The sequence below is a fragment of the Microcaecilia unicolor genome, chromosome 11 (genome assembly GCF_901765095.1).
Source record: "Microcaecilia unicolor chromosome 11, aMicUni1.1, whole genome shotgun sequence".
NCBI classification, from domain to species: Eukaryota; Metazoa; Chordata; class Amphibia; order Gymnophiona; family Siphonopidae; genus Microcaecilia; species Microcaecilia unicolor.
This window is the reverse complement of record NC_044041.1, coordinates 171,750,187-171,777,730: the sequence shown is the minus strand read 5'-3', so window position 1 is coordinate 171,777,730 and position 27,544 is coordinate 171,750,187. Positions and strand designations below refer to the sequence as shown.

Genomic DNA, 27,544 nt, shown 5'->3' with positions numbered 1-27,544 from the left:
TCATTATGGGACCCTTTTACTAAGGTGCGCTGAAAAATGGCCTGCGGTAGTGTAGACATGTGTTTTCGGCACACGCAGAATCATTTTTCAGCACACCTGTAAAAAATACCTTTTTTAAATTTTTGCCGAAAATGGACGCGTGGCGAAATGAAAATTGCCGTATGTCCATTTTGGGTCTGAGACCTTACCGCCAGCATTGACCTAGCGGTAAGGTCTCATGCGGTAAACAGGTGGTAATGTTGTTTACCACCTGATTACCACCTGCACGCCAGAAAATATAAATATTTTCCGGCGTATGTAGCGGACGTGTGTCAAAAATGAAATTACAGCAAGGGCCAGGCGGTAACTCAAAATTGGCATACGTTTGGTGTGCGTAAGCACCTATGCGACTTAGTAAAACGGCCCCTAGAATCTGTAAGTTGTCTGCAGCCCTGATGTGGAATGATCTGGTTCTCTCCACCCAGTTCCTAGTGGACAAATGTCCATTGCACGACAAACTCATCACATAAGGTTATTTAGTGGGTTATAGCAGTGCAGCCCAGCGTTCTTATTTACATAAGGGAAACTTGCACTGCTGCAGCCTGTGATGTACCTGTTCTATAGGGGATTAAGCTGTATCTGCATGTCTGTTGAAATTTGTCCTGTGGTTACCAATGTGTACTTTTTCTACAGATAACTAGAGAACTTCAGTTATCAGCACGTCCCACAAAAAAACTCAATATTACAAAATAAAAAATGGATATTAAAGCGATTTCACATCAACCTCTATGAAGTAGAATCTGTTTAACTCTTAATGGCATATTAGAGTCATCAGCCTCTTAAAACTTCCCATGTTTCATTAGAGATTCTCTGTGTTGAGGGGGGGTGAATATCCTGCTTATAATTGAAAGAGAAAAACGCCTATATTGCAACCCAAATCGTGAGATGGGCGTCTTTCTCCCGTGGGCGCCCAAATCGGTATAATCGAAAGCCGATTTTGGGCGTTTCCAACTGCACTCCGTCGCAGAAATGAATAAAGTTGACGGGGGCGTGTCGGAGGCGTGGTGGAGGCGGAACTGGGACGTGGTTATCAGCCGAGGAGAGATGGGCGTCTTTAGCTGATAATCGGAAAAAAAGGCGTTTTTACAGCGATTTTGGGTCACTTTATTGTACCCTTTTTTTTCATGAACAAGTCCCAAAAAAGTGCTCCAACTGCCCAGATAACCACTGGAGGGAATCAGGGATGACCTCCCCGGACTCCCCCAGTGGTCACTAACCCCCTCCCACCAAAAAAAAACCCACTTTAAAAATTTTTTTTCCAACCTGTATGCCAGCCTCAAATGCCGTACCCACCTCCATGGCAGCAGAATGTGTTCGATCCTGTCACAGCCTTTCCCTGGGTCAGATGTGGCTCTCGGGTGCAGTACAGGGTCACATCAGCATTGCATTGTGGTGGGTGTAGGGTATTGGACTCCGTGATTTCATTAGCTTGTGTTACAGTCTCACGATGTTGGTAGTTGGTAGGCTCTTCTCCCATGGTGCTTTTCCCCCTGACTACTGGGTCAGAGTGTGCCCTGTTGTGTTTCCTGTTGTAGTCCATGCGGTAGTGGCCATTTTTGTAAGCCAGTTTTAGTTCCCTTTCCTGTGTTAGCCACGTTACAGAACTTAGTTCTTCCCTTGAATGTGGCTGAAAGAGGGCATTGTACAGTATTCTGCCAGCTCTGACCTACTGCTCATCTCAGTACCAGGGAGATTCGTTGCCAGTGTGGCACAACCTCTGATCTGCAGTTAACTATGAGTAAACGCGGTTATTCCAATAAAGGACGTTTTCAGAGAGATTAGTCTTCAGGTGTAAACTGGTGTGCCAATGTTATATAGCAGCAACCAGTCCTAGAGGCCTGCGTGTATGCAGGTCCCTGGAGCACTTTTAGTGGGTACCGCAGTGCACTTCAGCCAGGTGGCCCCAGGCCCATCCCCCCCCACCTGTAACACTTGTGCTGGTAAATGGGAGGCCTCCAAAACCCACTGTACCCACATGTAGGTGCCCCCTTCACACCTAAGAGCTATGGTAGTGTTGTACATTTGTGGGTAGTGGGTTTTGGGGGAGGGGGGTTGGGAGCTCAGCACCCGTGGTAAGGGAGCTATGCATGTGGGAGCTTTTTCTGAAGTCCACCGCAGTGACCTAGGGTGTCCAGTTGGTGTCCTGGCATATCAGGGGGGCCAGTGTACTACGAATCGTGGCCCCTCCCATGACCAAATGGCTCGGATTAGGACGTTTTTGAGCTGGGTGTTTTTAGTTTCCATTATCGCTAAAAAAACAAACGACCAGCTCAAAAATGTCCATTTTTTTGAAAATACGGTTCGGCCCGCTCCTTCACGGACCCGTTCTCGGAGATAAACGCCCATGGAGATAGGCATTTCCGTATGATTATGCCCCTCCACGTCACTTTCTCACTTCTATTTTGCTAAGAATTTATATATAAAGCACCGCCAACTTGAAACTATCCCACTCCACCACCAAAACAAAAATCTATTGAATTATTCAGAAATTTCTGCCATGTTTTCCCAACAGTTCTGTTGTCAGCCGCATCAAAACTGTAGATTTTTCACCTAAAATGAGTGGCTGCTGTTGGTAGTGTGTTGATGGTGATGTGAGAGAAAGGGTGGAGACAGAGGGATAATTTTCATTTCCCTAGTGGGTGTTACATTTCTGACACTCCTTTCTGTTTAGGTTACAAAATGTTAAAAAGGAGGTATTGAGAAGGATTATAGAGATGCTCGATGCTATGGTACAGTTAGCAAGGTAGCACTGGGTAGCAGACTCTCCCACCGATTCCATTCAGATACATACGTGCACACAGGACCTCAAAACACTGACAAGAAGCTATAACAGTGCTGTACAGTAATTTGCAGCATCACTCAGGATCTGTTCTGCTGCAGTCTATCAGACTAACCGCCTGCCCTTACAGGTAAGGAGTTGTACTGTAATCGCTTGACTACAAAAATGAGATGTTATACATTGCTTTGTTACTGCAGCAAGATCATCAGTGTTTTTCTGTCTTTTTTCTGAAGCTGCTATATAATAAGTAAATTACTGTTAAGCTGTACCTGTTGAATGAAAGCAAGTCAATGCAGAGTATCTTTTCAATTGAAATGGGATCACAGCTATTTATTGGATAAATCCTATTGTGTGCTTTTCAGGACATATGACATGTAGGGAAAGGAAACTTCATATACTGCCTTTCTGTAGTTTTGCAACCTCATTCGAAGCAGTTTGCATAGTATACAGGTATCATTTGCACCTGGGGCAAAGGAAGGAAGTGACTTATGCAGAGTCACAAACAGCTGTAGTGGGAATTGTACCCAGTTAACCAGAATCAAAGCCCATTGCACTAACTACTAGGCTACTCCTTCACTCCAAGTGTACCCTCAAGGCTTGCTGGTCTAGACTGTGACTGGTGATAGTACAAGGGAGCAAGTAGGAGGGTTTACGTATGCGGATGTGCTGCAAATCAAGTTCAACAGCCTCAGAAATGTTTATTTTGCAGGTGTTTAGAAACTGGGAGAAAATAAAACTATATAAAATCAACCAAAATGAACTGATGGTTTATTTATTTATTTATTTTATTTTAACCATTAATAACTCATTCTATCTAGGCAATGCTAGCTGGAAAGTTAAGAAAAAGAAAGTAAATACAAAACATGATATAATGCTATCGGATGCATTCAAAGCACTGTCAAACTGGACACATGAGAATAAATATACAACTACTGCCACTACCGCGTTTTCAAAATGTTTTTAAAAAGTGGTAATATTGAAATAGTCAACAATAATTTAAAAATTAGGCAGATAAATATGGGGTTTGATTAATGCCCCTTTTACTGTGGGTAATAGTGGGCAGGTGGGCTGGGGAAGGGAGAGTATGCACGATGATTGGATTTTCATATCGCTATATTTACTTGCTAGCACCTAGCTGACACCTATGTCAATGCAGGTGCATAGTATGGGGATGTTCTTTTTAAATGTTATGTTATACATAGTTTCTACTCTGCAATCACCTCCTTCTATGTGGATTACAACAACCAAGAAGCTGGACAAAAAAAAAAATCCAGGAATTGCAATATATAGACTCAGTGGTTCCCAAACGTTCTCTGGTCATGGTGTCCCTAGGCTACGCATTTCCTCTCAAGTCTCACCCGTCTGGCCTCCACCCCCAATGGCATTGGGTCCTACCTTTGCTGGTGGGGATGCCCAAGCCCTGCCAGCTGAAGAGGTCTACTGCCTGAGGCCCAAGCTCCAAGCAAATTCATGACTTGCTTCAACCACCAATACCTGCATTTCTACACATGCCCTCCTCCTCTTCCCCCTTTCCATTCAGTCTACCTCCTCATCCCCTTTCCAACCTGTGCACTCCCTCTCTCTCCACTTTCAACCAGCCTCTGCCCTCTCTCCTGTTCCCCTTCCAAACAGCCTAAGCCCATCCTATAAACCCCATTCAGAATTACCTCCCCCCCTCTCTGTTTCTTCTCCCTTATCCAGCCTTTTCCCTTCTCTCTCTGTTTCTTCTTCTTTATCCAGCTTTTCCTCCTCTCTCTCTCTCTGTTTCTTCTACTCCATCGAGCATTACCCTGTTCTCTTTTTCTCTTCTCTCTTATCCTTCACTACTTTCCATCTCTTTCTCTCTGTCTCTGGTTTGGTTTCTCTGCCACTCTCCTCAAGCCAGCATCAATCGTGACTTTCTCTCTACCTCCCTCCCCCCCCCCCCCCCCAGCTCACTTTCTGCAGATTTTCCTGATTGGCAGCAGGCCAGAACAGTTAATTAATTTGAAGACCATGGGACCAGTTTCCTGCACTCCTCATCACTTGCACTGCTGGTCACACCCCTCCGACACAGAAAATTTGCATCAGAGGAGGTGTGACTGTCAGAGTTAATGGCAGTGTGTGCAGGAAACTGGTCTTGTGGTCTTGTTGCTTAGTGCTGCAGCCTGTTGCCGACCTCGAAGAACAACCGACCTTTCCAAATAGGTTAGATTGAGAACAGGAGACGGAAAGGTCATAGTTATGGCTCAGCAGGAAACTATGCTGCAGCACCTGTAACAGTTTGCAGTGGCGTACCTAGGTGCCACGGTTCACGGTTTGGGAACCACTGGACTAATATATTCAATTACTAAATAGTAAATTCTTACTAAATAGCCACGTTTTTAAACTCTTATGAAACATCAAATAGTCAATAGCAGCTCAAAGTGATAATGGCAAGAAATAATTTGCATCCTCCCAACCCCCTTTGTGTAGGCCTATTCTTATTTTTAAAGGGAGGAGTTTGAATTTGAACTCCAGTAGGTGCAACTATCCACAGGACTGCAAGCCCCAGGGGCAGTATTAAAATCAATTTTTGTTTTGATAGAGTGCTGTTAAGTCGCATATCTGCCGTCAGTCCCATAGTGCAGGATTTTAAGGAATATTTCACTCTCTCCATCATTAATCTTTGAGAAGTGGACAGCAAACACACTGCTGTCTCACATATCTTTTGGTTCTATAAAATAATGAGTGGAGTGGAATGGGTAGACGCGAATCGCTTGTTTAGTCTTTCCAAAAATACTAGGACTAGGGGTCACGCAATGAAGCTACTAAGTAGTAAATTTCAAACAAAGCAGAGAAAATATTTCTTCACTCAACTTTTTTTGTTGCCAGAAAATGTGCTAAAAGCAGAAGCGCAACTTGCGCGAGTGCGGGACACACGGAGGGAAGGCCCAAAGGGAGGCGATCTGCATACTGCCGCTGCTGCGCTTCTTTCACACGGAGCGAGGTTGAGGTGAGGCGCTATGATTTGAATTCAGGGGGGCCCGGCCTGGTGGTGGACGGAGGGGGACCAGCGACGACCTCGGGGGGGGGGGGGGGGGCCCAGGGGCGGCCTTGCCCTGGGCCCGGCCCAGTCTCTCGGCGGCCCTGCCACCTAGCTGCTGAGAAAGTGGTAAGCCTGTGTTAGGCTTACTGCCATTTTGTAAAAGGGGCCCTAAGTTTGTATCTGAGACAATGAAGGGTTAAGTGACTTGCCCAAGATCACAAGCAGTAGCAGTGGGATTTGAACTGGGCACCTCTGGATGTTAAGAGTGGTGCTCTAACCACTAGGCCACTCCTCCATTAGCCATCATATTTAAACATACATATTCAACTTTATTTCATATAAAAATGATCCTTGACCACAGGGGCAGGCCTAATCATTAGGCAAGATTAATTGGTCACCTAGGGAGGCAGCTTTGAATGGGATGGCTGTAGTCAAAGCAAAACAATAGTCCGGAAAGCCACACAAACTTAAAGAACATCAGTATAGTATGTACTTTTAAGGATGGAAAATGTTAATTAAATGTAACAATCATGATTACCTTAAAGTCACCATTATATATAAAATAAAGTTGATAACCAATTATGCATTTTTGCAGATTGTTCTGGGAGGGGTGGATTTGAGACAATCATAATGATTGCATTTAATTATTTAAATTATCCACCCTTTAAAGTACTGATGTTCTTTGTATGTCTGTGAAGACTATTGTTTTGCCAACCCATTCAAAGCTGCCTCCCTAGGCAATTGCACAGCCTTGCTTAATGGTTAGAACTGCCCTGTGGTCAAGGATTATTCCTTGAACAAGTATATTATTAGAAGACAGACAACAGATATTAAAAAGTTGATATGTGGTAGGTAGCAGCAGCAACCACATCAATGAGTAACTTTGGCCATTGCATTTATAAAATAGTCAAAGTAATACATCTGGAAAGGGGAAGTGGCATGGGGAGACTGAGAGTGAGGAAAATACATAAACTCAGGAAGGAATTCAATAAATGGCGTCGAAAATTTGTCACCGAAAAAATTAAGAATTTAGCACTATTCTCTAAAAGGATTGTGCCCTTCAAGATCTGCACCCTAATCCACAAAATCTTTCATGGAGAAGCCCCAGGTTACATGAATAACCTAATCAATCTTCCACCCAGGAATACATCAAGCACATGCTGTTCATTCCTAAATCTCCATTACCCTACCTGTAACGGCCTCAAATATAAATCTACTTACGCTTCCTCTTTTTCATTTATCAGCACCCAATTATGGAATGCGTTGCCAAAATTTGTCAAAACTACTCAAAACCATCTCAACTTTAGGAAATTACTTAAGACCAACCTATTCCGGAAGGCCTACCCCCTGGATCCAACGTAAAACCTAAAGTACTGCAAAATAGCACATAAATGGACCACTATGGACTCTCTTACCTTTATCCGCTTCCCTTTTACACCCTATTCTTTCTATCCTCACAGACTACTACAATCTATTGTATTTGTTTCACTACTGGATTGGCGATAGCCTTTTCGGTTTATTGTAAGCCACATTGAGCCTGCAAACATGTGGGAAAATGTGGGGTATAAATATGATAAATAAATAAATAGAATAGCATTGGTGCGTAAGTAAAGCCTAAGTTTTGGGTACTGTACTTACGCCTGCTGAAAGCAAGTGTAAATGCTGGCACCCGAGTTAGGTGCACTTCGGGTGAATTCTGTAAATCTGCATGCAACTTTTCGGAATGCCCCCGACACACCCCTAGCCACGACCCCTTTTCAGATACGCATGATTGAAGTTAGGTGCTGTGCTTTATAGAATAACACGCAGTGAGATGCATGTGCAAATGTTTAAGACTGCCAATTAATGGCAATACCATATATACTCAAATATAAACCAAGATTTTGGAGACAAAAATATGGCCCAAAAATGTGTATTTTGGTTTATATTCAAGTCTCTTTTCATCCTCACTCCCCCCCCCCCCCCACCTTGCGGTTGCCAGTATGTTTTCCTCCATCACCCAAATAGCCAGTGCAAGGCCTTGATCATCTGAGCATGCTCAAGGCCTAACAGCTCTTGCCCTGTCTGAGACTCTCTGATGCGCACAAAATTGGACATGAAATTGGGCGCAATACATGGAATCTGGGGGTCAGTGAACAAAATCAGTTGCTAAACATATTATCCATAGTTGGATTTTCAGCGTTGACATTATATGGATAGTGTTGCTGAAAATACAGAACTGTCTCGATTATCCAACCTTCGCTAATCCGAGCATCCGGCATATCCAATGGGTGGCGATAAGGGCTCCCCTCTGCATGGCCATGCGGTAAGAGAACTGTTACCGCATGGCCATGTTTGTCTGGTGGCTTTCTACCTGCTGCAGTAAAAAGGGCCCTGGCACACAGGAATAATGGCCCCTGCCGTTAGCGAAGGGCCCTTTTTCCTGCAGCTTGGTAAAAGGACCTCATAATGTCCTATGTGCACTGTCCCATAGGAAACACCAGAAGAGGAGCAAAATGTTCTGTAGGGCAAAAAGCAGTCCAAAGAAGAGCAGAACACACACCTAATAGAGCCTTTTTATCATATTAGACGTGTGTTCTGTCCCATAGGATGCAGTGTATATCTGATTTGCTCCTACAGAGGGTAATTTGAAAGTAGGAATTCACTTATTATGCTTCACTGTACAGTGAAACCTCGGTTTTCGTCGATAATCCATCCGAAAACAATCGGCGAAATCCAAACCCGATGAAAACCAAGGCAATTAACGAGGACGGCCAAAATCGGGAGAAGGACGTCCATCTTCCGATACAAATTGGGAGATGGACGTCCTTCTTTTTCGATAAAATCCGACCAAACGAAAACCGAGACAAATTTCTCGTCGAAAAAATCAATGAAATCCGAAACCGACGAAAACCGACGTCAACGAAAACTGAGGTACTACTGTATAGAAGTTTCTATACTACAAAAACTGGAATTCCTTCTCCTTTAAAAATGCATTGGGCTGTTCTGTGGAACTCCCAGTTTGATTTGGCCCATTCAATGTATGTTCTTTTAAAGTGGTTTTTCCCACATGCCAAGTTTCATTTCATTCTGTTGATTGTTTTTCGCTTTCCCCCACAGAAATGCACTGGGATTTTGTTTTGGGCGGGGAACTTATTTCTCTGGAACCCCCGGTTTGATTTGGCCCATTTTTTTTAACTTATTGTGCCTTTATACTAGTTTTCCTCTCATGGCAACTTCCATCATATTCTATTAAAATTTCAGAGTGTTATTTTGCCCACAGACAGACAGACAGATGAACATTCAGACAGACAGACAGACCTCCTTGACCCCTGTTTACATAATTCTTTCTAACTTCAGTTGGGTTGGAAAGAAAAAATGAGCTTTTTATTTCTACTCACAACATACTTATTGCAACTGATACAGATAATTTGGAAATGTTTGCATTATCTCTGCATTTAAATCTATCTGAGCTACCTCAGCCCTTAACAAAACCTCTCTATTGGGACACTGCACGGCTTCTCTGTCTTGAAAGAATTTATAAGAATCTCACTGAAAACTATACACTCGAGCAAGTATTTGCTTTCTACCACGAGTTAGCTTACAATCTGCGCTGTCTCTCTTTTGGACTATAAACAGTGGCATAGCAAGGGCGGGGCGGTGGGGGCGGTCCGCCCCGGGTGCAACCGGTAGAGAGGTGTCGCACGCAGTGTCCTATCTTCGTCCCGCCGTCAGTTCTTGTTTGGAGCGGCCTGCCTACCCGAAGTTGAGTTCCCTTCCCCTCACTTATTCCGTGGCGCCTGCGCGTACCTTCCACTTCCGCCATGTGCTGCTGTTCGCTGCCTCCCTCACTGCATCATCTCCTCCCACCGTATGGCTCCTCTCTCCCGCCCAAGGAAGTTTGTTCCGCCTCCAGCCCATCTGGACTAAACGTCTTCCTCCCTCTGCGGCACCATGTGCGTCAATCATGCCAGTGCACCCTTCCTGCAGCTGTGACGTCTCCTCTGGGTGGCTGCCCAGTGCCTGGTTCTTCTCTTCATCCCAGCTCGTGGCCACCCGCTTTCTTCAGTGCAGCTGTGAGCCTCCTGCTTCCAGCTGCAGTGCTGCACTACAACCCACCCCAGCCGAGCCACCGGTATCGTCGGCAGAAGAGAAGAATCTTGCAGTTGGAGGAGCAGAGCCTAGGTAATTGGGCCCCGCGGCATGATGTAATATTTATTTAAATTGTGCTGCCTTGACTTTTTTTTAAACATTTTATTTAATTTTCTGCTACTGCTGCTGCTAGTTAAGTTTACTGTCTATTTCTTTTCTGACCATTTATCTCATTTCATGATTATTGCTAAAAATAATTTTTTCATGGGGGGGGGGGGGGTGTTAAAAATAGGTTGGCCCCAGGTGTCAAGTATGCTAGCTACGCCTCTGACTGTAAATACAACTCTGTATGGTCACCCTAATGCCTCCCTAGAAGCACAGTGTGGCTGTGCTATTATGGATGGTATTTCACTGCTCCATGCAAGTTAGCTGTTGCTTCATTCCCTTCGCTGTGACTCCAGGGATCACCTGTGTTTATCCCACGCTTTTTTGAACTTCTGTTGCATTGATTGTAATGACTGTATGACTATCTTTTTTGAATGTGCACCACATAATTGCTATGTAATAAGCAATTAAATGGAATGGCACTGATTTTTGTCTCCATCACTTCTTCCAGAAGGAAGTTACTGGTGCCTACCTGCCTTTCTGTGAAAAAAAGGTGCTCATGCTCTGGTTCCTGTAATTACTTCCCTGGAACTAACCATGACCCTGTATTGTATACCATCTTTTCCGCTGAAAAGGTTTTGCTTCATGTGTCATAATATCATTCATATCGTACATTCTCAGAGCAACAGGCTATATTTGGAGAGGCAGTGTCTGTTGCTCCAAAAATCCATTGTTTGCAATGTTTTATGTTTCTGTGGGTTTTATTGGGTTTTTAGATTTTTTTTATATTAGGGGCCCTTTTACTAAGCCGCATCAGCGTCTACGCGCACCCAACGCGTGCAAAAAATGGAGTTACCGCCTGGCTCTTGCGGTAATTTCATTTTTGGTGCGCGTCTGATATGCGCATCCGAAAAATTATTTTGGACACACATATTGGGCACACGCCAAGAGGCATTAGATGCGCATAGGTCATTACCGCCCATTTACCGGGTGAGACTTTACCGCTAGGTCAATGGCTGGTGGTAAGGTCTTAGACCCAAAATGGACACATGGCAATTTTCATTTTGCTGCATGTCCATTTTCGGCCAACATTTTTAAAAAGCATTTTTTTACAGGTGCACTGATACCATAACACGTATCTACACTACTGCAGGCCATTTTCAGTGCACCTTTGGAAAAGGGCCCCTTATTCCTTTCATCAATTTTGTAATTTTTTTCCCCAGAAATATTTTTAAAAAAAACCTTTTTGTCTGCAGTTCCCAGTATCTCTATGGGGCCCCCTGTCTATCCTCTCCTCTATGGTATACATATTTAGCTCCTTCACCCTTATCTCATATGGCTTTTTGTGCAGACCCAGCTTCATTTTATCTTCCTGTCTCTGAATAAGTTTATCTCTACTTTTTCTGCTAAATGGCCTCCCAAGCTAAACATGGTATGCTGGGTGAGACTTCACCAATGATCTACACAGAAACATGACCGCTTCGTCTTTTCTGCTTTTCATTAACCTCTCTCTAAGCAGCCTAGAATCACTTTGACTTTGACTCTGATGACTGACTTATTATACAGTTTTACACGGCTGATCTTAACAATTGCGGGGCCCTGTGCAGACCAGTTCATTTCAGTTTAAAAGGAGGTTTAGAGCTCTTGAAACCCCACCTCGCCTCATACCTTGATATGCATCCACCATGTTTCAGTGGAGAGTGGCAGACAGCAACAGCAATTTTCATATCCCGTCAGCTGCCGAGCCCAGAGCCTCCTCACTGCTGCATCCCGTTCTTGCAGAAGCAGGAAATGACATCAAAATGGGGTGGAACGCAGCAGCAAGGAGACTCTGGGCTCGGCAGCTGACAGGATATGAAAATCGCTGCCACTGCCTGATGTTCTCTACTGAAATGTGGATGCACATTAAGGTACGGAGCAGGGAGGTGTTCCAAGACAGGAGGACAGATGTGCCAGAGATGCGGGAGGCCCTGTGCGACTGCCCCTGTCGCTCCTGCCTAAGATCAGCCCTGCAGGTTTATCATCCTGAGATCATCAGGATGTAACTAATATATATGACTCAGCAAAGTCTTATGGTGTAGGTTGGCATAAAGTGTACCTGTAATTGGTTTAATCATATAATTGCTTCTAAGCTGTGATCTTCTCTGGCAACAACATATACAAGCTTATAACCACTAGGACTTTTGCAGTGTTGTGGGGCACTTTCTCACCCTGTAAACATTTCTCAGTTGTGATATAACAGTTATTGTTAAGGGTGGGCATTTAGAGGTTCTTTTACAAAAGAGTTATGGTGTGGCAATGAGCTTGCCAGGCGGCAATCTGGCACAACATCCAGCCTAACACGGAGGCTGGTGGTGGTGACACCTCCAGCAATCGCCATTTCCGGTGTAACTGGATTTTTATTTTACCATGGCAATCATACAGTGCCACGTGCTGCCTGGTTACTATCGGGTTAACATGGGATGCCTTACCACCACCTCAATGGGTGGCAGTTAGGATCCCCCAGAAATGGCCACGCAGCAAGTATTTACTTACTGCACAGCCATTTCCTTTTTCGGGCTTTTTACCCACTACAGTAAAAGAGGCCTCAGCACACAGCAAATCCACATGCCGACGCTACTGAAATGCCCCTTTTTTTCGCAACTCGGTAAAAGGGGCTTTAGTGTACTATTAATTGAATTAATATTTTTAAATTTATAACTAGGATTACATTTTTTTAATCCTGATCAACATTTTTAACTTCCCTCTGTTGTCCAGCACTGCTGTCTCTCCCCTGCCTAGGGCAGAAAAATGTTAAGATAAATGCGGGGTGGGGGGGGGGGGGGGGAAGAGAGATGTTGGACCTGTGTGCTGCCGGGAAGGGCGGGGGTAGTAGCAGGAAAGGAGAGAAATGGGTGTCTGTGTGTCAGGGATAATAGGTTTAGCAGCAGAAGGGAAGATACTTGGGTGTATGTACGGTGGAAGGATGCAGCAGAAGAGGAGAAAGGTACTGTAGGTAGGTACCTGTATGGAGGGAGGGGAAGCAATGTGCTGTGGGAAGGAAGTACGTGTATGCAACTTTTCATTATATTTAGCAGGTTTAAAAATGTTCCATGCAATGGGAATTTCCTATTACCAAGCTATCAAGTCCACTAGTGCGATTAATCGTGTGACAAAAATGTTTAATACCTCAATTAATTTTGATTAACATTTTTAATCATTTCCCAACCCTTAGTTATTATTGCCACTATCTTGACAAAGTGTGTTTGCACAACATATGACCTTTCTGTTTCTTGATTTATGCATTCCAGACTCAAAGAAATATTTTCTCAGAATGGATGCCAGCGGGGCTCTGCTTGTTTTCATGATCATTTTCCTGTCTTGCCTGATGCTGTTTCGAAATGGAAAGGGCTGGAAGAAAGAAAGACAGCTTCCTCCAGGCCCAACACCTCTGCCGCTGATAGGCAACCTTCTGCAGTTGAATATGAATGACATGGTCAAATCGCTCACCACGGTGAGTCTTGGATTGACAACATAACTCAGTATCATTAGCAGATTAGGTACAGTCATAGTTTCTGCCCAGGTTGCTTCAAAACAGAAGCTCTTATGTTTTTATGGTCATATCCAATATCACTTATTAAAATTCTTACATCACCACATCTTTGCAAAATAGCCCAGCCTAGTAGCATAATAAATGATGGCAGATAATGACCAAAGTGGTCCATCTAATTGGCCCAATAAGACATCTAATTGGTTAACGTGAATGGGCTGTGTCAGCATTAGCGCATGACAGCCACAAGCGCGGCCCCCATGCTTTCACTTAGAGTTCTACCTGTTGCTCCATGTAGGTTACCTCTCCCCCATGCTTTCTTACATGCGCAAAAGTCACTTCACAGCTGCTTGGTGATGAAGGGCCCAGTGCCTTGTGTTTGGACCTGAAGTAGAATGCAGCAATCTTATTGGCCATTGTTGTCACCTGAGCATCTGCATATACAGTTCAGCAACTAGCAACTATAGAAAATCCTATTCAACTAAAAATGAATATTGAGGTAGACTGAACACCAACATCGGAGAACCATTTTTCCAACGAAAGGGTGGTTGAGGTCTGGAATGTCCTCCTAGAAGAGGTGGTGGAGGTTAAAGTGGTGATGGGATTCCAAAAGGAGTGAGATATATACAGTGGATGCCTTAGGGTGGATTTCAGCACAAAACAAAATTGTGAAATGAGGATAGGTAGCCCACACAGAACAGCAGTTACAACCCAAGAAAAAGGCATAAAGGAGGCAACTTGTACGGACCTGCCATTGCAACCTCAACTGCCTTACTGGGCAGATGGAATTTACCATGTCGGAGTGAGAAAGCAACAAGGCAAATGGTCCACCAAATCTAATGTGGAAGACCTTATAAGAAACAGACAGTCATTATTGATATTTAAAGGCTCCCATGGACTCAAACATCTGTGCCCGATATGGCCTTGTTTCGCCTGAAAAATGTGTACGTCAGGGGCAGAGTTACTGAAATCTGCACACTCTTGCAAACTCACACTGTCTGTCTTCTACCAGGAGTAAGAGTGTGCAGATTTTAGTAACTCTGCCTCGACGTAGCCATTTTTTTAGGTGAAACATGGCCATGTCGAGCGCAGATGATTGAATCCCTGCAAGCCTTTGAATACTGATAAAGATTATGGGGCTGATATTCAGACCACGGGAGTTAGCCCAGCTAACTCCCACGGTCACTGCTAAACTCATATATTCAATGCTGGGCAGTTTCTGGTGACAGGCATTGAATATCCGGTTTATTTTTGGCTAGTTAGAAGATAACCGGCTAATGTTGATATTCAGACCTAGCCGGTTATCTTCTAACTGAGCAAAGATATCCCACATATTCACGTGGCCACATATAGCCGCTGATGTGGGGCTGAATATCACCAGATAGCTGGTTATGGTGTTGATCCTGGCCGAGCAAATGCTTTTGAATATCAGGGGGTATCTGTTTCTTATGAGGCCTGCCTTTTTTCTGTTTTCGATATAAGAACATAAGAGTAGCCATACTGGTTCAGACCAGTGGTCCATCTAGCCCAGTACCCTGTTTTCCAAACAGTGGCCAAGCCAGGTCATAAGTACCTGGCAGAAACCCAAATTGTGGCAACACTCCATACTACAAATCCCAGGGCAAGCAGTTACTTCCCATATCTGTCTCAATAGCAGCCACCCCACCACTCGGGATGCAGGCTCAGCTGCCCCCTACTTGGAATGCAGACACAGCCACCACCCCCTCCCCCCCATGCTTGTGATGCAGCTGTTGCCACCCCACCTGGGACACAGCCACAGCTGTTGTCCATCGCTCACTCAGGCCACCACTGCTCCCCCACCCCCTACCTCCCTGCATCACTGTGTCTGTCCGTCCCCGGTCTCCAAGGGGGCCCTAGCACCAGGATCTGTCTCTCTCCTGCTCTTGTGAGCTGGGACCAGGTTATCGTGTTAATGCAATCACCCAAGTCCCAAAAGGAGCAGGGGAGAGACAGACCCCGGCACCGGGCCCCCCTTGGAGGATGGGCCTGGAGAATTTGGCCCCCCTTGCCCCCCCCTCTCGGTAGCCCTGCATGCAACCCAAAAGGGTGTGTGACCAAGGGAGAGGCATGGATGTCAGGGGCATTGTCCAAGATGAACCCAATGTTATAGAATCCCAGAGATCCACGCCCATCTTGCGTAGCAAGATTTACACCAGCTGGCAGAGGACCTCATGCCCAAAGTTGGGCGTGGGAATCCCTACTAGGTGCTATTAGCTCCCATTATAGCAATTTGTTTGTTCACATGCATCTGTTTGTGCATGTGAACAAACAAACTTGTACAGACAGACATAGGCAGTATCGCTTGAGCAAAACACCCCAAAAAAGGTTTTGTATTGCTTAGCTCAGGGTTCCTTGTCAGAACCTGTCACGCATTTCTCATTAGCTGAACCATCTACCTTATGCCTTCTGTACTCAGCCAGTTATGTTACCTTTACAAATAAGAAAAATGCAATGTTTTAAAAGCAACATCTTACTGCTGTGGCCTTCGGCCATGTGTTCACCTCTGCCTGGAATTACTTTTCTAATTTATATAACGAAAACATCTTCTTCCAAATGCTGGTAGGAATTGTTCTTGCTTGATTAGAGCTACATGTTCCTAAGGCTGCATTGACCTTATCTGATTCATGAGAAATACTTCTTGGCTATGCTATGTACATTGGTTTCCTATAATTACATATAATTCATATTCATTTTTTTTTTAAGCTAAGTGAAAAGTATGGCTCGGTGTACACAGTCTACCTGGGGACTGAGCCTTCCGTAGTGCTACATGGTTATAAGGCTGTGAAAGAAGCCCTAATTGATCAAGGAGAAGAATTCAGCGGAAGAGGAGAATACCCTGTGGTGTTCAGGTTCACCCAAGGAAACGGTGAGAACAGTTCAAAACTGTGCTGCTGGTTGCCTAGAACATCAGGTGTATCTTTTGCATAAATTTGGCTATATTTCTTGCACACCCCACAGGCTCAAAAAGCTTTTTTTTTTTTTAAACCCAAACATTTCATTTACATGCTCAAGAATAACTTTTGCTCGAAATCAGAGGGCAGTACACAATCACAGAAAGGAATAATATTAATAAAACACAATTCTGTAACCTCGGCGCTCACGTTTACACGCATGTTAGAATACTAATATTTCCGTCTAAATGTGTGCATAGACCTGCATAAGTGCTAGCAGCTCATCTAAGCCCTATGCTATACAGTAAATACTCACTTAACTTACAGAGCAGATATTTGTAATGGGGGTGTAGCCATTACCATGGGAGCCCTTACCACCACCTCTTTACAAGGCGGTAAGGGCTCCCGCGCTAACCACAAACTGATCGGGCACTATGCAGTAATGTACCTGCACTACCTGATTAGCACAGGACATTCCTACTCTCCACTCACAGACACACCTCCCATGGCCAAAAATAAAAATGATTTTTTGGCAAACTACAGTGAGATGCCTCAGTGCGTCCCACAGCCGTGCATTTTATCGCGTGGTAGACATGTGCTAGTGCCTACCATGGCTTAGTAAAGGAGACCCGTGGAGGGGCATAATCAAAAGAGATGCCCAAGTTTTCCTGGGGACGTCCTCGCAGGACGGTTCCAGCAAGGGGCGGGGAAACCCATATTATTGAAACAAGATGGACGTCCATCTTTCGTTTCGATAATACGGTTGGGGACGCCCAAATCAGCAAATTTAGGTCAACCTTAGAGATGGTCATCCCCAGCAGAGATGGTCGTCTCCAGGACTTGGTCGTTTCTGATTTTCAGCGATAATGGAAAGCGAGGACGCCCATCTCAGAAATGACCAAATCCAAGCCATTTGGTCGTGGGAGGAGCCAGCATTCGTAGTGCACTGGTCCCCCTGACATGCCAGGACCCCAACCGGGCACCCTAGGGGGCACTGCAGTGGACTTCACAAATTGCTCCCAGGTACATAGCTCCCTTACCTTCAGCCAGGTGCACTAACTGAATGGAAAAAGCCTTTCCCTTACCGATACCTTAGCGATTCAGAAAGGAATGGGCATGCATGAAGGAAATCGCATGCAAACTTTTGATGGCTATCCAAAGAGATTCAAGAGAAGTCAACTTAGGCTGCTGCAAATTGAATTCAGGCAGACTGTTGTTTCTTTCACCCTTCTACACCTGGTCACCAGACACTAGACCCTATCAACAAGTATCTATGGAAGAACGTCCATCTCCCGCTGCAGCCACAGTGCTAAACGCTGCGCCTTTGGTATCCAGAACATCATCCTGGGACCTCTGATCCGAGACACATGATAGTCTTCCCATTGTGGTTAAATGGCTGTTGCTGCTCCTGCGGGCTTAGAGAGATGTCAGAAGCAAGGGGAGATACTAACTCCCCTTGTCCAAATGGTACTCAAAGTCTGTCCACTGATCAATTTCCAGACTTGTGGAAGATAGTTATAGTCCGTCCAATTTTGAAGAAGCCAAATCTAAATCCATCAGTTCCTGGTAACTGTGGTCCTGTCTCTAATCTTTCTTACATGTTTAAAGTCCTCAAAAAAGTTGTTTATAAACAGCTTTCTGATTTCTCTGAGAAAGTACTTGCATTGCACTCTCATCAATCTGGCTTCAGAGCATATTTCAGCATAGAAATGGTTTTGGCTGCATTGCTAACTTCACTCTTACTTTGCCCAACACAAAATTGTCCTAGCCATTTCCCTTGATCTCTCGACTGCTTTTGACCTGGTCAATCATTCCTTACTTCTTTCTCATCTGTCAGCCCTTGGGATCTCTGGTGATGTCCTCTCCTGGTTCTCTTCTTTCAATCGGTCCTTTCAAGTTATTACCCCCACCTCTGTTTCCAAAAAAAGGGTGCTCTTCCGTGGTGTCCCTCAAGGGTCAATCCTCTCTCCACTTCTCTTTAATTTATTTTCGAGCCTCCTGGCAGCTCTAATCCAATCTTTTGGCATTTCAACTTATTTCTATGCAGATGACAATCTTCGTCTCAACCCCACTAATCCACTCTCCCCCTTTATTACTCCTCTGCACATTGGTTATTGACAAAACTATTGCATGCTGGTTCTCTGACTCTGCCCCTTCTTTCTTCTCCATTTCCCTTTTTGGTTCCTTAATTAAGCCAGTTTCATATTTCCGTTATTTAGTGGTCCTCCTAGATTCCTCTCTCTCCTTCCTGCCCCATATTTCCCATCTGTCTAAACTCTTTTTCTCATTCTGTTATTTGCGGGCCATTCACAACTATTTTAATCACAATGACTTCCACTCCCTCACCCTTTCCTCTTTCTCCTCCCACCTCGATTACTGTAAAACGTCATCTATGCAGGTTTACCATGCTTCTCATTGAAAAAATTACGGACCCTACAAAACACGGCCATTCGACTGCTCTGCCAAGCCTACTGCTTATATCATATCACCCTTCTTTTGAAGTAACACCATTGAGTACCAGATAACATATAAATTAGCACGACTGACTTTTAAAGCTTTTAAGATTGCTACCCCTGATTATCTTTCCCCTATTCTCTGGCTAGTTGCTTTCCTACTTATTGAAAAGGAGTGGGGGGAAAAAAGCACAATTTAATTAATTTAATCTTTTAAAAAGTACATTATCTAGAATGTAAACATTTTATTGTCATTTCTAGGTAGACACCTACAATTAGCTAACAGAACCAGTTATCATCTAGGCTCATTATAACTAACCCTAACAAAACTCCAATAATTTGTAAAACCTTACATATTTTATCAACATAGAGAAAAATGAAGGCAGATAAAAACCTTATGGCCAATTCAGTTTGCCCATCCATGACATCCACTCTCCCTTTTACTCCCTTAGAGATCCTATGTACTTGTCCCAAGCTCACTTGAATTCATATACAGTTTTCATCTCCATCACCTCCACTGGGAGGCCGGTCCATGAATTCACCACCTTTCCATGAAGAAGAATATCCTCAGGTTGCTTGTGAATCTATCCCCTTTCACCTCCATCCTATGCCCTCTCATTCCAGAGCTTCCTTTCAATTGAAAGAGACTCACTTCCTGTGCATTTAAGCCACGCAGGTATTTAAACATCTCTATCATATCTCCAGTCTCCTGCCTTTCCTCCAAAGTATATATGACTTTAAGTCTGTCTCTATACAGTTTATATCACATTCATTGTTGATTTAAATCTTGAATTGATAATGAATGTGACTGTTGGGCAGACTTGATTGACCATTCAGGTCTTTATCTGCCATCACTTACTATGTTACTAAGATGAAGAGTACTGACCATGGTAGTAGCTACCCTCTCTACCAACTCCATTCTGTTTATATCTTGTTGAAAGCACAGTCACCAGTATTGTACACAATATTCTTTTTTTTTTAATTGTATTGCAATGGTCAAGTGCAGAAACAATTAGTGTCAAAACAATACACATCAGAGCCACAGGGTAATCAGGATTAACAATTCCAAAGAGAACAAGAACAAAAACAACCCCTCCCAAAAAGAAAAAAAAATAAACCATAAAGGGTATATCAGGTATGAGTTACAACAAGTTTCTGCCTCCTGCTATTGAACTATTTTTTATTGCCATTGAAGCAAAACAAAACAAACAACCCACTCTCCTCTACATGCAAACCAAGCTCATATTCACCACAACAGACAGATTCCCATCCACTTCCCATTCATAAGGGTATGTTTACTAAGATGTGTTAGCGTTTCTAACACTCCCTTAAATTTAAGGTGCATTAAACACTAACGCACCTACACATTTCTATGGGTGCGTTAGCATTTAACGCCTGCAAACCATTTACTTGCGTTAAAAACGCTAATGCACCCTTGGCGCACCTTAGTAAATATAGGCGATAGTGTCACCAGAGTCTTATGCAGGGCATCATCACCTACTTTTTCCTACTGGCAATTCCTCTCCTTATGCACCTAAGCATCCTTCCAAGCTTTTGCCATCACTTTTTCTACCTATTTGGCTACCTTAAGATCACAGAGGAATGAACCTCTGCAGAACCAAATGAAGCAACACAAACAGCAAGGGTGGTCCAAGGAAGGAGGAACAGCCAAGAGTACATCAAACCAAACTACTGAAGAAGGACCTGCTAAGTTTCAGCAACATTGCCTGCATCAGGAGGTCTTCAGATTCTTCAATACAAAATGTAAAAAATCGCCTCAGCAGAAAAAATCATTAGCCAGATTGGTAGCATCCTCTTTCATCGACCATAATGTTCGATGAGAGAGGATGCTACCAATCTGGATAATAGTCAATGACACTTCTGGGCTGATATTTCAAAATCAAAGCCAAACACCAAAGCACAATGGGCCTCCAAGAGAGGGTTTGTAGCCAAACTTTAATGAGGGACCTGTGTTTCAGTGGAGCACCTGCATCAGGGGTCATCAATCTCAGTAATACAGTCAGGGTGGTGTCCTCTGTTTGTTATGTGTCAACGGGCAATATCACCACATGAAAAAGTGAGAGCAATGTAGCCTCTCCTTTCAAACTGTTGAAAAAACATTGCCAAGGTTCAAGAGCCTGAAACAGAGAGTCTCACTGTCACAGCAGTGAAAAAGGTTTTGGGTTGCATCTCTCTATGGCTTTAATGTAATGAAAAGGATTTTAGAGATTGCTTTTCAACTCTATCTGTCTTGACTAACAAGTGCACTTGGGGTCTGTATTGTTGATTAGAAGTAATTCTGTTTAAAAATGATTGTTTAACTTTCATTGTACGGAAATAACTTGTAATGCAGAAGATAAGACACAGCTCTAATTAATTTGGTATGTGAAGAGGAGGATGGCGCTTGTTTTCGAAGTTCAGTCTGGCCACCTGGACTTGGAAACATGTGACCACATTCCCACAGTATGGCTTGTTTACCTATTCTCAAGCATTCTGTAATTTGCCTTGGCTCTGAAAATAAGCTTTAGCTTAATAAAAAGGGGGGCTTGCCAAGATGGCGTCTTGTTGAACAGCCTAAACGGACGCATTTCAGACCTGCTCACGAGCCAACCCTGGTAGCGGACCTTACCCGCTTGCAGATGGGTAAGAGGAGAGGCAGAGTCCGAGAGGCTCCCCATGTATCGGGCGGAATGCCCCAACCATGCCAGACGACGCTGGAACAGTTCTGTGTTGGGTCCGGTCCCGCGTCGGCATCGACTCCTGCTGCCAGAGCTGGCGCTTCGACGCTAGACAACAGCGTAGACGGGGCTTCCCTGAGCCCCGTCGAGCATGCAGCACCCCCGCAACCCGGAAGTGAAGCTTTGGATGCAAGTCCTGGAGCCATGGCCTCAGTAAGAGAACCAGGCGAACAGGGAGGGAGCCTGCACAAGCTGACAACTGGAGCCCAAGTTTGTCCAAGGTTAACAGCTGCTCAAGTTTTGGAAAAAACAGTGAGTACTTTGGAGCAAGCTTCTAAGGCCCCTCTTCCGGATTTTTTGGTGGGGAAGATTAAAAAACCTGCTGTAGTGACTTTAGAGTCACTGTGGGACTTAACTTCATCTACTCAATCAGCTTTACAGAACTTAATTCTGAAAAATATGGAGACTATAAAAGTTCTTTCAGAGACAGCATTAAACCAGATACAAACTAATACACTCCAAGCCTCTGAGGTTAAAAAGTTGGTAGAAAAAACTGAAAAATTTGAACTTTTGGGTCAATCCTTAGTTAAAGACAAGAACTATACCTCATGACGCCTGGAGTTTTTGGAAAATCAATCTAAAAGACTGACTTTGCGCTTTATAAATTTTCCTCGGTCTCCTATAGTGGTACCAATTCAAATGGCTAGAAAATACTTTATGGAAACTCTGGGAATGCCGGAGACTTCGTTGCCACCTATAACACGTGCTTATTATATTCAAACTGGTGGGAATCCACCAGAAAATTTACAACAAGATGCAATGAACCTTACGGCATTCCTAGAATCTTCTCTAGAGGTCATCACTCAACGAACCACATTATTGGTAACTTTTGCGATGGAAATGGATAGGGACGCTGTCCTTAAGCTTTCTTTGAGGCATTTAGACTCCCTGTTTTGGGTTTCAAAAATTAGAGTTTTCCCTGATTTAGCTAGAGATACTCAACAGAGACGTAAGATTTTTTTATCTTTACGCCCTAGAGTTAATGCTATAGGCGCAGATTTTCTTCTAAGATTTCCATGTATATGTAGGATAAAATTTCAGTCTAAGCAATATCAATTTTTTGACCCAAAACAGCTGGAAGATTTCTTATTAAGCAGAGAAGAGGTTAATGTACAAGTTTAGTCACATATGCAACACTGTATGGCAGAGCTGAGTTAGCCGCTTGGGAATAAAGCTGTTCTTTTTGATATAAAATGTTTGGTGTTATATTGTATTTCCTAAAGTCTTGGATCGATTACCTAAATTGTGGGCGTTAGAATAGAATATTATTTCGCAATGTTAATTTGCAGACTCTATTTGATTTTTTGTAATTTTCATATTTGTGTATTATCACTCATAAGTAAATATTATGAATGTTAAAATTGATAAATAAAGAAATTAAAAAAAAAAGGGGGGGGGCTTGTTGCAGCAGAGCTTTGAGGCTCATCTGTGGGTGGACGCATCGTGCAGAAAAGACTTGTTCCTGGTCATAAGGAGATTTTCGGCTTTCACTGCAACGGGCCTCTCGGCTGATGAGATAAGGGCCTGAAATTCCTGACCAGTGATGTTGTATGTATAATATGTATATATCTGTCTTATAGCTTTCTTTTAGTTAGATGATTTAATCATTGTATATACAAATGTAATAAATAAATATGTTAATCATTGTAGATTTTAGAACCTCTAAAAAAGGTCTCATTTACCTAATACGAATCCAAAAGAATCCACAGTAATTATTGAGTAGTCTGTGTCAGTGAGACAGGTTGCAAATCCATAGCAGTACAATTGTTGAATGGGTTAATTGTCCGTGGATAGTAGAAGTTGTATTTTATGGAGCCACTGCTGGGCTGGTGTTTCAAAATGGCACATACCTTACAATGGGAATACATTAATCAATGTATCCACATCTCCTTGTCATCCTCCTTTCTCATTCTGTGATATTTCTTATCCTATCCAGGTATCGCCTTCACCAATGGAGAGAAATGGAAAAATCTTCGCCGGTTTGCTCTCCAGACTTTGAGGAACTTCGGGGTGGGAAAAAAGAGCGTTGAGGAGCGAATCAAAGAAGAAGCCTATTTCCTAGTCAAAGAATTCAAAAAAACAAACGGTTGGTGTACTTAGGAGACCATTTTAAAAGCATTGCCACGTAAATTGTAGCATTTACACATGTAGATTGCATAGGCATATACATTAATACCTCTATGGCACTTAAAATTTTTCAACACAGTCGTTTTAAAGAATATAATAACCTTGACTTCAGATTTCCGGTGTGTTTATTAATTATTTGCTTCATAAACTTCAAATGGAGTGGAGGAGTGGCCTAGTGGTTAGGGTGGTGGACTTTGGTCCTGGGGAACTGAGGAACTGAGTTTGATTCCTGGCACAGGCAGCTGCTTGTGACTCTGGGCAAGTCACTTAACCCTCCATTGCCCCATGTAAGCCGCATTGAGCCTGCCATGAGTGGGAAAGCACGGGGTACAAATGTAACAAAACAAACAAACAAACCTCTCCGCTTTAGCTTTGTTATAACAGTGGGAATCCTCATTAGTCAAGATTAATGGTTTTTACTTATTCACTTTTTTTTCTCTTATTCATTCCTTTTTAATATCACTCAGTTTTACACTTATCTTATCTTCCAGGCTTTCTCTCTGGTTTGCTCTACAGTGCGCTTCTGTTTCGTAACTTCTTCATCTGGAGCTAAACCTTTCTCATGCCAGTTATCTCATTTCTCTGTTCGACTTTTCTGTCTCTCAGCTAGAGGATATTTTTAATATGCATATAAATGCCAATGTCAGATACACACTGTTTACACATCGAGATCCTTGGCATACAAAGATTTCAAGGGGCCTGATATGGGTGTGTTTTGAATGGACATTAAATGTTTGAGAAGCCTCAATCTGACTTTATGCATAAATTCTTTTTAACCAGATTATCAGTGTGCAAATGTCCCTCACATTTCTGTTTCTTGTTTCTGGCTCATAAAAAATTTATTTCTTTTCTAATGGAATCCAGACAGAGGGGTTCAAATGAAGATTATACTGGAAGGGAAGCCAGCTGTGATTGGTAGCATGAAAAACCATGCTACTCTTTGGGATTCTGCCAGGTACTTGTGACCTGAATTAACTACTGCTGGAAGCAGGATATTAGGCTAGATAGACCATTGGTCTGACCCAGTATGACAGTGATGGGAATTGTTTTAGCTTGTACCTTGATCTTTATCTTCCTGGATATAGTGTAGCTATCTTCCGAAGGCTACTGAAAACTGACCTGTTCAACATAACAACCATCCTAATTACTAAATAATAAGAGTGATCATGAACTAGACAGAACCGAACTCTTATCACCTGACTGAATAACCTAATTGCTATTAATGAACAAGCACTAACACTTTAATTCCTAATGTCGAAAATGATTTCTCTATAATTGATAGGTTACAATCCAATCTATTACTCAGGAACTTATATGCAATACCATAACGTATTCTTCTTTACCATGTATGTACGCACCTCAATGCAATACCACTCTAATCCTTATGTCGATAACGATCTCTCTATAATTGATGACCTAACATATGTTATAATCTAATCTATTACTCAGGAACCTATATGCAATACCATAATGTATTATTCTCTACCATGCACCTCAATGCAATACCATTTGTAATTCTGTTAACCGGAAATGGCAACCGCCACTACGGCAAATGTAAGCCACATGGAGACTGCAAATTGGTGGGAAAATGTGGGATACAAATGCTACAAATAAATAAATAAAATAAATAAACTGGACAGGCGGCACTCCTTTCACTCCAAACCATACACTATCCAGCTTATTTTCGAAAGAGAAAAACGCCTATAGTGCGACCTAAATCGGGAGATAGACGTTTGTCTCGAAAAGGCGCCCAAATCGGTATAATCGAAAGCCGATTTTGGGCGTTTCCAACTGCACTCCATCGCGGAAACGAATAAAGTTGATGGGGGCGTGTTGGAGGCGTGGTGGAGGCGGAACTAGGGCGTGGTTATCAGCCAAGGAGAGATGGGCGTCTTTAGCTGATAATCGAAAAAAAAGCGTTTTTACCGTGATTTGGGGTCACTTTTTTGGACCCTTTTTTTCATGAACAAGTCCCAAAAAAGTGCCCCAACTGCCCAGATGACCACTGGAGGGAATCGGGGATGACCTCCCCGGACTCCCCCAGTGGTCACTAACCCCCTCCCACCAAAAAAAAAACACTTTAAAAACTTTTTTCCCAGCCTGTATGCCAGCCTCAAATGCCGTACCCACCTCCATGACAGCAGAATGTGTTTGATCCTGTCACAGCCTTTCCCTGGGTCAGATGTGGCTCTCGGGTGCAGTACAGGGTCACATCAGCATTGCATTGTGGTGGGTGTAGGGTATTGGGCTCCGTTCTTTCATTACCTTGTGTTACAGTCTCACAATGTTGGTAGTTGGTAGGCTCTTCTCCCATGGTGCTTTTCCCCCTGCCTACTAGGCCAGAGTGTGCCCTGTTGTGTTTCCTGTTGTAGTCCATGCGGTAGTGGCCATTTTTGTAAGCCAGTTTTAGTTCCCTTTCCCGTGTTAGCCACGTTAGACAACTTAGTTCTTCCCTTGAATGTGGCTGAATGAGGGCATTGTACAGCATTCTGCCAGTTCTGACCTACTGCTCATCTCAGTACCAGGGAGACTCGTTGCCAGTGGGGCACAACCTCTGATCTGCAGTTAACTGTGAGTAAAGGTGGTTATTCCAATAAAGGACGTTTTCGTAGAGATTAGTCTTCAGGTGTAAACTGGTGTGCCAATGTTATATAGCAGCAACCAGTCCTAGAGGTCTGCGTGTATGCAGGTCCCTGGAGCACTTTTAGTGGGTACCGCAGTGCACTTCAGCCAGGTGGCCCCAGGCCCATCCCCCCCACCTGAAACACTTGTGCTGGTAAATGGGAGGTCTCCAAAACCCACTGTATCCACATGTAGGTGCCCCCTTCACCCCTAAGAGCTATGGTAGTGTTGTACATTTGTGGGTTTGGGGGGAGGGGGGTTGGGTGTTCAACACCCTTGGTAAGGGAGCTATGCATGTGGGAGCTTTTTCTGAAGTCCACTGCACTGACGTAGGGTGCCCAGTTGGTGTCCTGGCATATCAGGGGGGCGAGTGTACTACGAATTGTGGCCCCTCCCACGACCAAATGGCTCAGATTAGGACGTTTTTGAGCTGGGCGTTTTTAGTTTCCATTATCGCTAAAAAAAAAACAAACGCCCAGCTCAAAAACGTCCATTTTTTCGAAAATACGGTTCGGCCCGCCCCTTCACGGACCCGTTCTCGGAGATAAACGCCCATGGAGATAGGCGTTTCCGTTCGATTATGCCCCTCCACATATATCACACTTGACAAGCTATCCGAGAAGAAGAGTAAAATTTATTATGGCCACAGCATTCTACAATTTACATATACTACTACTACTACTACTACTATTTAGCATTTCTATAGCGCTACAAGGCGTATGCAGCGCTGCACAAACATAGAAGAAAGACAGTCCCTGCTCAAAGAGCTTACAATCTAATAGACAAAAAAATAAATAAAGTAAGCAAATCAAATCAATTATTGTGAACGGGAAGGAAGAGAGGAGGGTAGGTGGAGGCGAGTGGTTACAAGTGGTTATGAGTCAAAAGCAATGTTAAAGAGGTGGGCTTTCAGTCTAGATTTAAAGGTGGCCAAGGATGGGGCAAGACGTAGGGGCTCAGGAAGTTTATTCCAGGCGTAGGGTGCAGCAAGACAGAAGGCGCGAAGTCTGGAGTTGGCAGTAGTGGAGAAGGGAACAGATAAGAAGGATTTATCCATGGAGCGGAGTGCACGGGAAGGGGTGTAGGGAAGGACGAGTGTGGAGAGATACTGGGGAGCAGCAGAGTGAGTACATTTATAGGTTAGTAGAAGAAGTTTGAACAG

The 27,544-nt window shown here is 43.6% G+C and overlaps 1 protein-coding gene across 1 annotated transcript in view; it reads left to right on the top strand.

Annotated features, from left to right (window-relative positions):
* Positions 1-2,789: 2,789 nt before the first annotated feature.
* LOC115480206 (cytochrome P450 2F3-like) overlaps positions 2,790-27,544 on the top strand; it is a 49,857-nt gene continuing 25,102 nt past the window's right edge. The window contains exons 1-4 of the mRNA XM_030218714.1: positions 2,790-2,948; positions 13,292-13,494; positions 16,255-16,417; positions 23,570-23,719. Coding sequence (XP_030074574.1) covers positions 13,315-13,494; positions 16,255-16,417; positions 23,570-23,719 — 493 coding nt within the window. The 5' untranslated portion in view covers positions 2,790-2,948; positions 13,292-13,314. The remainder of the gene's footprint in view (positions 2,949-13,291; positions 13,495-16,254; positions 16,418-23,569; positions 23,720-27,544) is intronic.